General features: G+C 43.4%; 1 protein-coding gene across 1 annotated transcript; it reads right to left on the reverse strand.

Annotated features, from left to right (window-relative positions):
* Positions 1-883: 883 nt before the first annotated feature.
* SLITRK5 (SLIT and NTRK like family member 5) lies at positions 884-6,330 on the reverse strand. The gene is given in 4 exon segments (XM_076362233.1): positions 884-2,262; positions 2,264-3,777; positions 4,763-5,589; positions 6,262-6,330. Coding segments are annotated over 2 exon segments (2,883 nt in total). The 5' UTR covers positions 3,770-3,777; positions 4,763-5,589; positions 6,262-6,330; the 3' UTR covers positions 884-885.
* Positions 6,331-17,315: the final 10,985 nt, after the last annotated feature.

Consider the following 17,315-nt stretch of genomic DNA (forward strand, 5'->3'; position numbering starts at 1 on the left):
GTGCCTGCAGGATGAAGGCCTAAGCTGGGACTTCTTTCACAAGTAGAGATACTCAAGTGAGTAAGAATTTGCAGGATTAGGCCCTAAAATAGTGAAGGAAAGAGAAATGCTAATGTGCATATAAAAATAGGTGCTACAATAAAATATTTTTTTTTATATTTCATCAATAAGTTATTTTCACTAACCAGTTATGGATCATATATCTCTGCACTCTTTAATGATTTGTCCACATCTACAGTGATCCTTTTAAAGATCATAATATATTTTTTAATTCAAAAGTCCAGAAAGCATACAAACACATCCTTAAAAAAAGGAAACCTTGTATTAAAGTCGGGGTGTGCTAATCTCTCCATAAAAGCCATTTAGACTCACCCATGGCTAAAAGGGGAAAATGTGCGCTGTACTCTTCAACCAGAAAGAAAACAAAATAAACAATGTCTGTACAAAAAGAAAAAAAAAAGTGACCATGACTTTTGTACTTGTAACCTGAATATGACCTGGCAAGACCCTCCTGCCACCTTCCCCCAGCACACATGGACACACGCACAATACCAGTGTTGTGCCCCATTTACACAATAGGTGGTTTCCTACTTCCAAACACAGTAAAAGAAAAAAAGAAGGAAAAAAACCTCCACACAAACTGAAAATAAAATAAACAGCACACCCTTTCAGAATCATTCCCCGAAGCTGAAAAATCCTGTGCCAAGGCACTTCACCCTACAATAAAATGAATTAAAGGGGGAAAAAAGGAGTGGGGCGGGGGGGGGGGGGGGAGGTCAGCATTTACGTTTCTTTGTTTTGCGTGTGGTTGTTAAATACAAATACTCTAGAGAAGGAGCTGCTGTGGTTGGCGGGGGGGGCGCGGGGGGGGGGGGGGGCTGTTTCTCAGAACTGGCTGAATGTGGTCTGTTTTTCCAGCACTTCGAGGTAGTCCGGCTCTGCGTTTAGTTTTGCTTTTAGCTCCAGATACTCGTTCCTGTTGGGCTCTACATAGACAGTACTCGGGGGGCTGTAGAGCACCGTCTCCCGGAGCCTGCCGTCCCCCGGCCCCGGGTGCAAGTACTGGTGGGCACGCCTAAGGTCATAGTTGGGGGAGTAGGTGTAGGCGGCGGGGAGCTTGGGGTAGTCGGGGAGAGTGGAGCCGGGTGTGCCCAGCGTGGAGGAGGAGGAGTGTTTGTCGGGCTCCAAAATGCCCCTGTAAAAGCGATCGGCGTCTTGCACCGGGGAGAGCAGCTCCTCCCGCGGCTCGATGGTGCTCACGCTGTACGCGGGGCTGCGCACGGGCGCATCCTCCCCGCCGGGCGCCGGCGGCGGCGGGGGCGGCGGAGGCGGCGGCGCGCCCCCCCCGGCTTGCAGGGGGTGGCTGCTGTAGGTGACCTTGAGCTCGTGGAGGTCTTTGTAATCCTCGCCCGCGTTGCCCTCCCGGGACCGGTAGATGGGGTTTTTGCACATGTGGCCCAGGGAGTGCGGGATGTACTCGTAGACGTGGCCGGCGGGGGTCTTCACTTTGGGCAGCGCCGCGCCCCCCCCGCCGCCGCCCCCCCCGCCGCCGCCGCGGTGGGGCGGGTGCTGCTGCAGGTGGGGGTGGTGGTGGTGGCCGCCGCTGTAGACGCTGTACTGCATGTTGAAGGAGCTCACGTCGGAGTTGTTGGCGCTGGCGTGGTCACCCTGGCCCTTCTTGCGCCGCTTCATCACCAGGACGAAAAGCCCCGCCGCCACGAAGACGGACATGATGAAGACGAGCAGCAGGCTGAGGATCAGCACCGAGAGCGGCACCGAGGAGCTGCCGCCGCCGGCGCCGCCCGCGGGCGCAGAGCCGCCTGCCGCCGCCGTGCCGTTGAGGCGCACGGTGGAGGAGGAGGGGGTGGTCCTGGCCGGCAGCTGGCCCGGGGACGGCGTGGGCGTGGAGACGACGATGTCCGAGTAGTCGGGGCACAGCAGCTCCGCCCGGACGGCCCGCATGTCGCTCTGGGCAAACTTCTTAGGGGACTCGCAGATAACCTGGTCCACCAGGACACCGGTGTTGAGCTGCTCCAGCCACAGCTTCATGCCCACCACGTCGCAGGTGCAGTCCCAGGGGTTCTCGTGCAGGTCGATCTGCAGCAGGGATTTCAGCTGGTCCAGCACCCCGCTCACTGGCAGGTAGGAGAAGTGGTTGCTCCGCAGGCTCAGCCTGTAGAGAGACAGACCAGAAAAAATATTCCCTGGCAAAGACCTCAGCAGATTGTTGTTTAGAAACAAGAGCTGAAGGTTGGGGACAGGTTTCAAAGGTGCCTGCCTCTATCTCCCGGATGACGTTGTACTGCAGGAAGAGGTACTGCAGGCTTTGCAGCCCATAGAACAGCTCTGGGCTCAGCCGCTCGATCCGGTTCCCATTCAGGTACAGCCTTCGCAAATTAGTTAAATCCCCAAAAGCCCGGTCCTGAATGACCGAGATCCGATTATTGCCCAGGTGCAGCAAATCCAGCCCAGTAGCATCCACAAAATCTGCCCTGCGTACCAGAGCAATGTAGTTCTCCGTCAGATACATCTTCTTAGGATTATAGGGTTTGGGCTGCAGTTCAGAAATGCTCTCAATCTTCCTCTCCTGACAATTGACATTGAGGCCCAGGTCGGAAATCTGCAAGTTGCAAGTGCAGGCAGTGGGGCACTCCAAAGGCACCGGGGATTTGGTCTGGTAGGCAATGCTGGGGCCGTAGTTGCTGTATCCCAGGTCTTTTGAGGGCAGGCGGGAGGTGGGGCGCACCCTTGTCTTGTTGGGTTGGCGGGTCCCTTTGGGGGGCTTCAAGGGGGATTTGTAAACAGCTGAAGAAGACGTGGCCACGGAGTTGACCGAAGCCGGGGTAGTGTGGAAATACCCTGTGGTGCTTAATGGTGTCTGCGGTCTCATTTCATAATCCGAGATGAGCCTCCTGGGGCAAAGCTCCTGCTTGGAGACTTCATCCAAGTCTCGACCATGTAAGCGGAAAGGGGTCTCACAAACCACATCTCCCACCAGAGCAGAGTAGGAGATACTGTCCAGCCAATCCTTTAAAGCAATCAACTCACAGGAGCAATTCCAGGGGTTTTCCTCCAGCTGCAGCTCCACCACTTTATCCATGTGCTGCAAAAGGCCCACATAGGGCAACAGCTTCAGCCGGTTACCCCTCAGGTCCAAGTGAGTTAAGGGCACAAAACGGAAAAGGTTGTTGGGCAAACTGGAGAGGAGGTTATCATTGAGAATCAGCACCTGCAGCAAATGCAGTTTGCTGAAGGCATTAGGTTCAATGACACTAATATAATTATAATCAACCTGTAGGTACTCCAAACTCTCTAGCCCGAGGAAAGTGTCATCTCGTAAAAGTTCCAGCTTATTATTGTTCAGGTGCAGCCTCCTTAAACCTCTCAGCCCATGAAAGGCCCCCGTTTCGATGTCTTGTATGTCATTGCTCCCCAGATGCAAAATGGAAGCCCCCGTGTAATTGACAAACTGGTTTGGGTACAGCCTGTTCAAAAGGTTCCCAGACAACAAGAGGTGGTAGACAGGGAACCTTGGTGGACTGATCTCAAAAAGGCTGATGATCCCTCTGTTTTCACAGCTCACTGTTAAGATGCTGTCCTTCTCCTCACAAGGACATGCATTATCACAGATTTCCCCATAATACTCGATGCTTTCTGCCCATGAAAGGACTAGAGATGTTAAAGCAAATGCGATCGTCTGCAGCATCCAGATATGCATTTTTTTGTTGAGGTCCTGTTCCAAAGTTACTGTAGAGCAGCAAGCGTACATTTTATTTCCTGTAAGGGTAAGGAGAAAAAAAGAAAGCAGCATAATAGCATAGCCCCATAGAATTTAAAATGGACACAAAGTTTATGTATATCTTCAGTGGGGTAGGGAACAGATTGTTAATCAAACAAAAAAAAAACCCCTCCTGTCACTTCTAATTCCCACACTTTTGAAAACTGGATGACATGCATTGATTAAAATGTTGATGGGCAACTCCTAGTGAGTCAAATGCCTGCGGTGTTTAAAAAGGTGAGGTCACAGTAGGAATTGTTCTGGTTCTGTTCCTGTGGGGTGCATTTCAATGCTTCCTTGGATTTCTTTTTCACGACCAGCCCCATAAATATACAGAAAATGGCTGTCAGTTCAGTTTCACGGTTGTAATTTAAGAGAAAAGAAGCACCATTTTACGAGGTTTCCCACCTCCCCTATTACCCAGCTCCCCCTTCCCTTCAGAACCTCCCCAGTGAACAGCGCACCAAGGTCTTCCCTTCCTTCTACCTCGATTTTTAACCGGTGGTGGAAATGCCATGGTAGGAATCCAAAGAAAAACGCTCAGTGCTGAAAACAGCAGCTCAATGCAACAGAGAGAATACTGACACATTCTCCACATCACCCATTTCTTAAAACTGTTTTATGGTGTGTTTTTTTTCTATCTATACATTTACAAAGCGCACACCCACCCACACAGGCATGCACGCACACACACACACACACACACACACACTCACCCCCTAGATGACTTTTGTGGTGGAATCCTTCAGTAATGAGATTAAGTACGTTAACCTCCTACTTCAGTGCACTTAACAGCTCTCTTCAGTGAGAGAAATTTTGTATCTTTACACAAGTAAATAATTTTAATTGATTTTATGACAACCCCCCCTCCACGAGTTATATACAGTGTAACAGAGCTGACTATCAAGCAGAGGTCTTCAGTTCTTACACACACACATATACACACACACACACACACTTAAAGGAAATGTTTTAACCACTCACCCAAAATTTGTGAAAAATGTAAAACATGCGGATCATCTTCGGCGTCTCAGCCATATCTGACATATCGCTTATTCCCAACGTTCTGCAAAACTAGCCTGGTAGAAGTGGAGAGATCTAAATAGGTCTCACGGAAATATCTCATCGCCAACACTCCAAGCATCAGAGTTACTGATTATAAGCAGCGATGGCTGTCAGTACTCTTCATCCTTTAGGGGAGAAGACACCCAGGCTGATTAAAAGCCAAGGGGGGTGGAAGGGAAATCCTACCATTGACCTACATCAGTAATTTAGTACCCGAATTCCACCTGGCTGGAAACAAATCCCATTTCCATTCTTTCTTGCAGTCTTTTTGACTCCTTGTGGCTTTCTTCTACTTCTACTAGTCTAAAAGCAATATGAATAGGGAAAATAAATGCATTGTGTGTGTTGGTAGGGGAAGACTAATAAAACATCCAGGCTTAAATGCTGGGATCTTGGAGCAGGCTTGCATTTTCTATCGTCCACCTCAGAGCTCCAATCCTCATGCCACAACTCTGGTTTGGAGGAACACATCCTAAAAACCGGGAAGTCTCAGTACTGCAAGACATCTCCTGTGGCATCAGGTTCAAGGCTGCAAATCTAGCACTTGCAGCAAAGGCAGTCATGCAGCAAGAAATCAGAAGTCTCGGCGAATCTCTCTCTAATTTTGACCAGACGTCAACTGGATCAGAATTACTCAAAGCAAAGGGCTTCACTGCATAAAGGCAGCAGAAATCTTACTCAAAGGCATGTATCTAGCATATTCTTTCTCAGCTCGATCAGATCCATTCATCCATTAACCGACAGTTCTTCAGAGGAAAAAAAAAAAAAAAGCCATGGAAAACCTGCCCGGTCAGTGTTAAACTCCCAAGCATTTTACAACTTTAATTCAATTATGGTTAGTAAAGGAGGCAAATACAATATTCCCTCCCTCCTCCTTTCTCCCTTTCCCTGAAAAAAAAAAAAAGGGGGTAGGGGGATGGGAGGTAAAGAAAATAAAGTTGTAGCTGGCTATATGCAAGGTTGCAATCCCGCCCTGGAAACCCCTCTGTGATGATTGCATGCTGCTGTTCGCCAGCTCCCTACAGAGGTTCATATTGGGGGGGGGGGGGGGCGCGCGGGGGGGGGGGGGGAGGGAGAAAAGGAAAGGGGTTGCATCGGGATTTTTCTTGTGTGTGTGGTTTTTTCCCCGAAGAGTTCAACCCTTAGATTACCGCACTGCATATCCGGCTCGAAGCAGCTTTCAGTACCGCCGACAGCAGCAGCAAGCAAGCAAGCAGCCCCAGCCGGACACTGCCACCCAACTGAGCAGCACCCAGAGTTGGGAGAAATGGCTTTCGGGGGGGGGGGGGGGGCGGGGGAGGGGTTGGGGGTGGAAAGCAACAGCAAGGAAAGACCCGGCGGTGAAGGGGCGGGGGAGGAAGGAAGGGAGGAAGAAAAGAGAGAAAGAGAGCGCGAGAAAAGTCAACCCCGGTACTTACTTCGCCCGAAATCTCCGGGGCCCGAGCATGGTGGCAACCCATGAAGATGCCTACCCGCTGCGCGGGCGCTGCGCGGAGCCGCCGGGGCGGCGGCGGCGGAGGCGGCGGCGGAGGCGAGTATCGCAGCAGCCGGGGAGGCTCGGTGCGGAACGCAACGCACACAAACACCCCCCGCACGCAGGCGGCGCCGAGGCACACCAGCGCTCGCACAGGGGCGCACACACACACGCGCACACACACGCGCGCGCACACACACACACACTCAAAGACGCGCGGGCGCGCGCGCTTGCTTGCTTGCCCGGGCAGCAGCGGGGGCGCGCGCCCCGCACGCGCACTCCGGCGCGCGCCCTCACGGCAGGGGCGGGGGCGGCCGGCGGAGCGCCGCGCTCTCCCCGCCGCCGCTCAGCGCAGCGGGGGGGAGGGGGGGGGGTGTGTGGGAGGGGAGCGAGGGCGGGGCGGCGGCGGGGGGGGCTGAGCGGGGAGGGGGGGCGCGGGAAGGAGAGAGGCGGCGGGGGGTGGCGACGGAGGCGGGAGGGAGGGGGCCGCGGGGGAGGGCCGCGGTCCGGGGCGGCGGGGCGGGTGTCCCCGGCTGAGGGCGCGGCGGGCAGCCGGCCCCGCTCGGCGCCGCGCACCCCGCACGCACGGTCACACACCGCACACGCACACGCGCAGGCACACACATGCCGGTACGAGCGCCGCGCTCCCGCCCCCGCCCCCCACCCCCCACCCCACGCACCCCGGGGCTGTACTCACACTTTCCCCGGCACGGGCCAACTTTCCCCGCGCTCCGCCGCCGCCCCGGACGCCGCCTCCGCTCTCCCACGCGCCGTCGGGCCGCAGTCGCGGTGCCCGGCGGCCCGCGGTAGGCACCGGCGCGGCGGCGCAGCTGCCCCCCGTCCTCTCCCCGCAGCGCCTGCTGGCTGCGGCCGGGCGGCGCGGAGCGGAGCGGAGCGGAGCGGGCGGCGGGAGCCGGTGGCCCGGCGGCCGCCGCTGCCGGTGTTCAGTGTGCGGGAGCCTCCGCTGCATCCACGGAGACGGTGGGGAATTGAGTGGTCGCAGTGAAAGGAAAGGCGCGTTTCGCTACACGCATCCTCCGACACCGGAGACGCGGGACGCGTGTCGGGGTCGTTTATTTTCTCTTTTCCCCTCTGCCTACCCCAGCCACGGGGCGCGGAGGGGGTCGGGGAGGGGGGGACGCAGCAGCAACAACTAAGCGACTCTGCGGGCGCCCCCCACCCCCGCCCGGCCCGCTCCCCGCGGCAAGGGGGGAGGCCGCGGTGCCGGCGGCGAGCCCGAGCGCTCCGGGCGGCCGCCGCCGCTGGGCTGCCTGGCCGCGGGCTGCCGCCACGGCGCGGTGCGGTGCGGTGCGGCGCCTCCCGCCGCCGCCAGGTGGCAGCGCAGGGCGGCGGATGGGCCGCGCTGCACCGCGCAGGGCAGCCCCGCAGCGCGGGCGGCCGCCGCGGGAGGACCGGCTTACCGGGGGGCGTCGGCGGCCGCGACGGGGAGAGACGAAGCAGGCGAAGCTGTGCTGACCGCGTTCTCTTTGTTGCCGGTTGGGAGAACTGCCGTTTTTCCGTTTGCATACGGAACATGGAGGTTTTTTTCCGTGCAAAGCTGGCTGTGGCAGCGGTGATGGTTTTTACGTTTAGCTTTAGGTTTTTATCTTCCGCGAAATTACATATTTGGCTGATCTTTAAGGAAAAAAAAAGGTAATTTAATTGCATAGATGCAAAGATGTGCACATGTTCGCATTTGTGTTATTCGTTACTCTTATGTGCTGTGTACATTTTAGTGTGTAAATTGAACAGGTGTTACGCATACAGGAACACATAAAGTACATCCCATGTGCACAGCACAGAGGTTGGAATCCAGCTTCAACTCAAATGTAATGCCAGACATAGTTGTGCCTTCATGGGTTTCCTTGTGTGAGTCTAAACGCTTAGGAGGGAAGAACACTCTGCATATGATATGTGAATTCATCACATCTATATCTTCAGGATACCTCTGTCAACTCGTATCTTAACATCCCAACATGCTACACCCAGGGATGATTGTAAAGAACCACCTTTTTCTTAATGCTCAGCCTTCCCCAAAAGGTGTCTTCTTCTCTTTGCAAATGTAAAAGGAGTGTGACTCAAATCCTCTTTCCCTAGGCCTGAAATATGCAAAATCTGGTGTTTGGATGGAAGGCAACTTTCTTATATAAACCGGATAATACTCCTGACCTTGTAGAAGCTTTGGAAAGCTGCTCAGTGGGACAAAGTACTTACTTCTATTATTAAAGAATCTCTGACATGCCTGTTTTGATGCAAACCCAACTGATTCAGTGGAAGGTTTTGAATGGCTTTAGATTGAGTTCCAAGATACTATTTGTAGTCAGGAAAAGAATACCAAACCGCACTAGACACTTTTTTTTTTCCCCACACATGCTCTTTAAAGCTTTTCTAATATTCCACATGAAATATATGACGATTGTGGAATAAAAAGAATTCACAGATAGCGAATAGGGACGTTTTACAGGAGTTTTTTATGACCTCACTTTTTTTGAAAAACATTTTTGTTTTGAATTAATAATTCTGCATTTTGAATATATGGGATTTTATGCATATATGCTTGTATTTTTAAGGCCTGTCATATTTAGAGCATCTGTCTGTGTTTCTATGCTATTTTTCTCTCTGATACACACAATTAGACACACATAAATACTTTTATTCATAAGAAAGAAAGATATTTTAAATAACCTTGGCAGCTAGTCTGAGCTTAACTCTTTCAACGAAACCTTTTTGGAAAAGTTGACATTTCATAAACCTGAAATTGTGTTAAAAACTATTATGTAAAAGTCAGTATTGTACATATGTTTCAGTTTAACTATTCTGGTTCTGTGCTAATGAGATATTAAAAAGTATAATGAATAGAAAATCCGATTTAATAAAATCTTACTTCCAAGTTGTTAGACTGCTAGATTATTTTAGTAGCACACATGAGGTTTAAATAGTTATTAGTGTAGAACTATCATGCTGCTGTTCCATTCATTCTTATTATGATTAACATTATATTTTTAGTAAAATACCTTAAAGTTCTGTAGAGTTTTGCAGAATATTTATTTCAATATGCATGACTAGCATGAGAGGGCACAGCTGAAAATCAGTAAGGAATTAGACTCCATTCAAATGGAGTCTACATAGTCTGAAAGTATTCCTTACAGTGGAAAGTTATATCTGAATATTTGAACTAGAACTGTCATGATAAACCTGAGCACAGGAACATCAAACAATAAATGCTGCTAAATTTATGAGAAATAAAGAGGTCTTTATTACTATAGTGTGTTGCCTTTTGCTAATTTATCTTTCATCTGCCTTTTATTAAACCAGGAGATCCTAAAAACCTTTAAACTGAAAAACTCAGGAGGAAAGTTGGAAGTAACTCATATAATCCTCATATGGAATACAAATAGAGAGACGTGAATGAGGATGGAACAACAGAAAAGATAGATAAACAAAAGGATATGATGAATACATGGATTATATCTACAACAACTTGTAACTGTACAGGTCTACCCCCTGTACTAGTACTTCTATCAATACTGATAGTACTTCAATCAGTAAGAGTAGCAGGAACAGTTGATATAGCGTGTGGAACCAGACATTATGAGAAAACGGGAACATGGAGGTACCAAAGTTGTAAGTGAAATATATTGGAACTGAAGGATATACACTGTTTAGGAAAGACAAAAAAGGTGGTGAAATAATTTCATGTTAATGCACTAAAAACTGCTAAGAAGTAAAGACTATTTAGCAATAGTGCAATAAAGAAGTTAAATTTGAGGATGAAGGTGAGATAGCGTCTGCTGGAATGAAAGTTATTGAGCAAAGGGTAGGAAAAAAGCTTCATGGGGATGCAGTCTATTATGAATCTGCTGGTACAGATTTGACCTGGATAATAATGCCTACAAAAACAAAAAAAAGTAAAAATTGATATTGTGTGATTACGCGAATCTGTGTGATTTATCACAGGCAAATATCAGAAAAAAATTCAACCAATGATGTTGGGGATGATATGAATTTGAACATGATAGAGGATAGCTTCTTCTATTGAACAGACACTGAGCAAGCAAGAGGCAAGGATAACTTAGGCTTAATTTTAGTGAATGATAGGATCTGCAGGAAAAAAACTGATGATAGAAAATAATCTTAAATCTGGTGGTTTTGAGCTTTTCCACTTCATGTGAAGTTGCAAGACAGAAAAATGTGGAGGATCTGTAACTGCAGCCCAGTGTTTCAGAAAAGCAAACTGAGAAAAAAAAGTTTACTGAGAAAGTCTTGAGTGAGGAGCACCAGAATTAGAATTCAGATAAGGCATGACATTACTTTATGTAAAAAAATGCAAACTCTATTGAATGTTACATTATTGACCTACATACATACATTATATGTATAATAACATACATTATGTTATTGAATGAATAATACAAGAAGGACGTTGAGAAGGACATTTACATTGGGGTAGAGGGGGAGAAACAAACAAAAAAACCCAAACCCAAACAACAGGGATGAAAAAGAATTACCAGAAGGTAAAAACCTTAAGCAAGTTATTAAGTGTAAGCACAAAACCTATAAAGAATGGAAAAGAGAGATTGATTAGCAAGGAGAAATCTGCATCAACAATTAGAAAGTATAAAACCAAACTGAGAATGGTCAGAAACCTTGTTAAACCAAAACTTGCACAGAAAACTGAAACATAGTAAAAACTTCTGAAGCTACATGTAAGTAAAATGAGAACTTAAGAAGAGGGATGAATGTTAAAGGATGGGGTAGACATTAAGAATAAAGTAGGCCTGGACTAAATATTTACTGGAAAAGTTGCTTCTGTTTCTGGTAAGACTGTATATGTAAATTTTGATATGTAATGAAAGTAGGAATAGGGCAAGACAAATCACATCATCAGCATATCTGGTACTGTGTGGCACAAGCATTTGGTCCAGAAAATTTCTGTCCCAGAGTCCTGAAAGGATCAACACATGAAATACAAGTCCAGAAGTAAGCAAGTCAAAAATTTCCGAGAAGCTTAGACAAGGGGACAGTACATAATGTTGAGGGGAGTTATCTGAATGGATGGAAGTCATTAGTGGAGTTTCTTGGTGGCCAGTTTTGAGTCCAGTCCTTTGTAATACACTTAGCACTGATTTCAGGGTGTAAGGTAAGTGGGTCTGCACCGAGTTTGTAGACCATACAAAACTAGAGGTCTTGCTGAGAACAAGATAATCAGACAAGAAGACTTGTATATACACACATATATGTATATATTCATGTATATATATACACTTATACATACATATCTATATCAATATCTATATATGTGTCTGTGTTTGTGTTGAGATACATATATATGTAAATATTTATACACTATATAAATGTTTACAAATTTAATGTTACTGTCAGTATTTTAACACATCAATATTTATAAATTTAATTCATGTGTATTTATATATTATTTTCTTTTGTCCTGGACTGATAGGAATGGTGTGAAATTGAATAATGCAATCTACAAAGTCATGAATGAAAAGGTTTGCTATAAACTAGGAAAATCCAATTTTATACCAAATTCTAAAAATCTGAAGGTAGTGGTCAATCAGAAAGTGACTATATGTTGCCATTATAAAAGAAGTACTGATATAAAGGGAAAAGAGAAATGTGATTCTATGATGTATTGGGCAGGATTGTCCTAATAGATGGGAAGGCATTAATACTATTGTAACGGATGTGCTTTTTCATGAGTTCCTATTGTATTATTCATGGTTCTAGTCATGCACTCAAGGAAGTTCTTAAAATGAAATTTAAAGATCAGAAAGCAACTAGGGTAATTAGGGCATGGAAAATGTGTCTACAGAAGAGAGATTTTTAAAAAAAAAAAAAAAGGCATACATAGCCAAATAGATATTGAAAGGGCATGTGATTCCTTACAAATGCATTTTTAGTTAAATACTAAAAAAAACAGAAAGTGTTTGAACTAGAGAGTAATGTTGGCATGCCATCAAATACTTATGTATTGATTATACTTTAACATAGCCTAGAAATGTGAAGAAATTTACTGACCATCTGTGAAGTGAGGTACTGGAAAGGTCTTCCAAATAGGTAACCAGGCAAATAAACCAAAGTTGTTTTAAGACAGAACTTGAAAAAGTTACGGAAAATATTGTGTAATTTAATGGGACAGTTCCTGTTAGAAAAATGACATTTGTGCCGAGTTGGGAAGGAAAGGGCTTTTTGAAGAAGGTGGAATATGGTTGTTCTACATTTATACTGTATCTGTTCTCTGCCTCAGGGCTTACTGCAGGCTCTCGGGTCAGGAAGGATGTTTTCTCCCCTTACTGTATAATTTAGATTCTGAGTTCTGTTAATTTATTTCTTTCTTTTGTTCTCCTTTGTAAAAAGGGACATGTTTTAATTTCTAAAACATTCTGCAAACAATTTCTAACATATTTCCTCCTATTGCAGGGGCCTCAGTAGACTGTTGGTGGTGCCCTTGTTTCCTGTCTTCCCCCCTTTTTTCTTTTTCTCCAAGGAACTTTAGAGGTCTGACTTTTGGTCTGTACTGCAAAATTAAAAGTTTTGAGTCAGTATTGGAAAGTGGGTAGCACCATCTAGAGTAAAAGTTCTCTAGACCTTTTTTTTTTTTTTTTTTTACTACATATCTAGTATATGGTAACCCACAACTGTGAGGATGTAGAAATTTAGATAGTCCCTTCCAGCTCTATTTTCCTATGCTTCCTATTACTACTTCTTATGAAAAACATATTCAACTCAGTTCCATTCTCCCAAAAATACTAGCTAAACTTTCAGCATTTGCAATAGGACATGGCATGGATTAAGTGACATATAGGAAAAAATCTCTCTAAAATTTCCTAAACTGTTCTGCCATTATACATTAGATGAGACTTTTCATCTCTCTTATCTCCTTGCTATACTTAGGATTATCAAATAATTAAAATTATATTACATCAAATACATCTAATATTAGGTATCTAAATCTATCCATAATAACTGAAATAAAAGGATTCTTATTCCATGTGGATCTCAACACTTCCTCTGGGGTAGCTTCTTAGTTTTTCTGGTGGAAATTGTAGGATAGGAATTATACAGAGGTTTATTCTTATTCTTACACCCCAGGGTAACCCTCAGGTACAAGTCTGTTAGGTTATTCTTTTATTTCTGCTTTCATTTTCTTACAGTAAGTAAAACAGATATAACAGGAGAAACTCAGAGAATTACCAAGTGTTTTCTGTCTTAATGGCTAAAACATTCAATAGAAGGATCTGGATTAAAATTTTTACTCCAGATTAGTTAATAGAAATTTGAATATGATGAGTATACTGTCCCTCAGACATAGAGACTGACCTATCTTATCCCTGTTCACTTTGGGGGAGTTAAGTGTCCCATGAGAATTTCTATTGAACTGTTCCTCACAGGCAAAACAAGCAGGGGAAGTCAGAAATTGAGAATCAGTGATTATGTATAAATTAGACTTCCAAGTGACTCAGTAGTAACAGCACTAATGTGATTCCTAATGTCTATGAAAAAATTGCTGTCTAGTTAAATGTTACTGGCCATAAAATATACTGCAAGGAATGTAGATCCTTGAGGCACATGAAGGTACCCAGCAAGAACTTTGCCAGTCCCAATGGTTTCTGAATACTGGATCTAGACACTGTAAATGATAGGTAGGAGCACATATATATTTTTGTAAACTTAGTCCTGTGTAACTATAAGTGGATACTGGTGCTTAGCTTTAGGTTTTATCATTTGAATAATTTTGCCTGAGAATTATCAGGTTTTTTTACTTTTTTGGAAGTGTTATTTAAGACAACCTAAGACAACTTACAAGAATATTTTATAAAAATTAAAAAAAAAAAAAAAGGTAGATCCTCAATTTGATTTCTAAAAGCAAATCCAGTCTTACGGATCTCTACATTGTATGTTTAAACATGTATTTACAAAATATAAACATGTCACATGTTAGTTTCACATATTTATATACATGCATTCACTTAACATAGAATAGGCTGATTCTTAATGAGACAGTTTGGTCTTCATTTAAGATAAATATGAAGCTTTATTTACACAGTGATAATTAAATATCAATCTATTATTTAACCATTCTGCTTAATAGGCACTATAACTATGTTATGTTGCATTAAAAGGAAGTGAGGAATGGTTTGGTTTGGTTTGGTTTGGTTTGGTTTGGTTTGGTTTGGTTTGGTTTTTTAAGTAAGTGGATTCACTCCAGTAAAAGCACAGAAGCCTTACAGTGAACTGAAGTTGCATGTTCTGGCTATTCAGAGTGATCTTGATTTCATACCACTGGTGACTCCTCCAGGTCTTCTGACAGGGGAGTTTTCATCAGTTGCTGCCACTAGGTGTCCCTATATGCACCTATGTGCAGGAAATGTTTAATGAAAACTAACTGAAGGATAAGAGAAATTGAGCGGGAGGAGTAAGAAAACATGACAGTAAACTTTCTTTGTGATTTTTAGAGTTCTGTTTGACAACTATCTTGCACATTACTGAAGAGGACATTAATAGATTCATGATTGTGCAGTTAGATTTCAAAACAAACTTTTTAAAAAACTGGATATTAATGTGGTCTTAGAGTGGTCTTTTTGATATTACGTAGTTATATATACAAAACAGGAAAAAATCTTCTAAAAACCATGTCGGTTTAAGTTTTATATTTGGTAAATTTATTATAATTTTAAGATTATTCATGCAGTTTGGCATAAAAATGGATTTTCAGATCATAAACTTTTAATTAATTATATATGTCTAAGAGTGATGAAGAAATGTGTATTGTGATTAGCTTCTCTAGAACATCCTGATAAATGGGATGTTTCAAGAATTAAAGGCCTTTGATGGATTGTACAGCCATCTAACCCTTACAATTAATGTTTAAATAGATCACTAGTAATGTGAAATAATTTGGTTTATACCATAATTATTTTCATAATCAAGTTGTTATTAGATGTTATGGAAACATTCTTCTAGTGAGCCAGTTTTTTAATCAAAGTCAGTAGCCATTATGACATGAGAGCTTTTAAAATAATAATAATAATAATAATAATAATAATAATAATAATAATAATAATAATAATAATAATAATAAATTAATAATATAATAATTATTATTATAAAAAAGAAAAGAAAAAATGCAAAGAGGTGTGAAGATATATTCTTTCAGTTAAAATAGGCAAGATACTTGAACAGACATCTCAGAGGATTAAATAATTTTTTCCTGTAACATCAAAAGGCAGCATGTACAACATTGAGAGCTGGATTATACTGATATTGTCTGGGAACCAGGAGTTCTTGAGCAGTGTCTTCTCTTCTGCAAAATACAGACCTTTACTTAAAAACCAACCAACCAACAAACAAACAAGCTTTCATCCTTTCCAATACTATTCAAAACATGACTACAGAAAAGCTGTTTTTCTGAACCTGTAATCAGTAATCCTGAAACTGTAATTCTAAGTTTACTTGTTTTGAAGCTGTAGAGAACAATAATTCTCTTTTGGAGATGTCAGCACAACATTTTACTGCTGGACATTTGTATCACACATAGTCTAAGAATTTGGGATTAGGGAAAGAGGTTTTATTTTAAAGGTATTTACTAACAACATAATTTTGTTGGAATGTCTCTACTGGTTTTAAGAGAGTCATAGTCTCGGTTTGAGTCCACAGTCTTTTAACCCAAAGGTGGGAGAGTTACAAGTCCACTGCACTGAAAACTTATGAATTGATGAATGCATTCATGAACCATAGCTTGTTATTCTTAGTCAGCCCTGTCTACTTCTTGTTACTGGTTCTTCTTTGGAAGTAAACTGACTGAAAGTCAAAGTGAAAGTAACTTGTATCAAGACAGATATGATAATCTGGTATTTGGTTTGGATTTTCACTTGTTTAATTTAAATTAAATTTAAATATATCTGGTTAGTTGACAAGACTAAGTGTTGGCAGATCAAGAAAGCTATGGGACAAATTTATTACAAAACTGAAAATCAGTCTTTAAAGATATTGTGGTGTGGTCCCATACTCTTTGAACCACAGGCTGGGATCAGGCTAGCTTGAGCATCTTTATTGATTATGATTTTTATGGTAATGCATAAAAAAAAGAAGTAGGTTGTAAGGACTGGCCTTTTCTTTCTTTACTCTATTAACTTACTAATTGCTGTAACTGATAATCAGTTTAAAATTTCTATAAAATAGGCAAAGGAAGGAAGAGGACTGGTGCTTTACCATTCAAAATGAAGAAACAGAATGTGATTTGTGAGCAAGGGATTTTAACCATTATTATAGAACAGTGGAAAACACAAGTAAGAATCTGCTTGTGTTTTATTATCAGTAAAATAACTGAATAATACCAGTGTTTTATTAGTTTACCAGAGAAGTTATTAGTTTAAGTGAAAAATGGTAGTGATATATGTAAAAAAAGCTTCTGTATTGCACATATTATCTACATAAAGTATACAGATATCTTGCAAGACACTAAATAAATAATATATTGAATAAAAAGGAAAAAAAAAAAGTCATAATAACTGTGTGATACACCTTAGTTAAGAATATCAAAATGCCCTGCAAACTTTATTTGTCTTATTCTATCGCTAGTTATAATACATCAAGCACCTTTTCACACCCTTTGTTAAAGAGAAATATAGAGTTACAGTCTTCAGAGGAAGAAAATGCTGATGAGCAGTTTATTTCTGCATAGAAGTGGTATCAAATTTATGATTTAATGTGGTTTCAGCTCTAGATTTCTATACATGTCCCTGTGGAACACGAACATCTTAAATAGCTTAAGTAGAAAGCCACATGGGATTTTACTGTGTTTATTGCTACTATGGTGATACCTAGTAGTTGCAAATGGCATCTGGATTCTCCATTAGAGATATCTAATCATATCGTATCGATACCTATTGCCATATTACAATCTGTGACTTAAAGAAAAATCAGTTGGAGTGAGAGTGTCAGTCCTCTTGGACTCCAGTAGTAACTGAATAGTGTGAA

The sequence above is a fragment of the Aptenodytes patagonicus genome, chromosome 1, assembly GCF_965638725.1.
Source record: "Aptenodytes patagonicus chromosome 1, bAptPat1.pri.cur, whole genome shotgun sequence".
NCBI classification, from domain to species: Eukaryota; Metazoa; Chordata; class Aves; order Sphenisciformes; family Spheniscidae; genus Aptenodytes; species Aptenodytes patagonicus.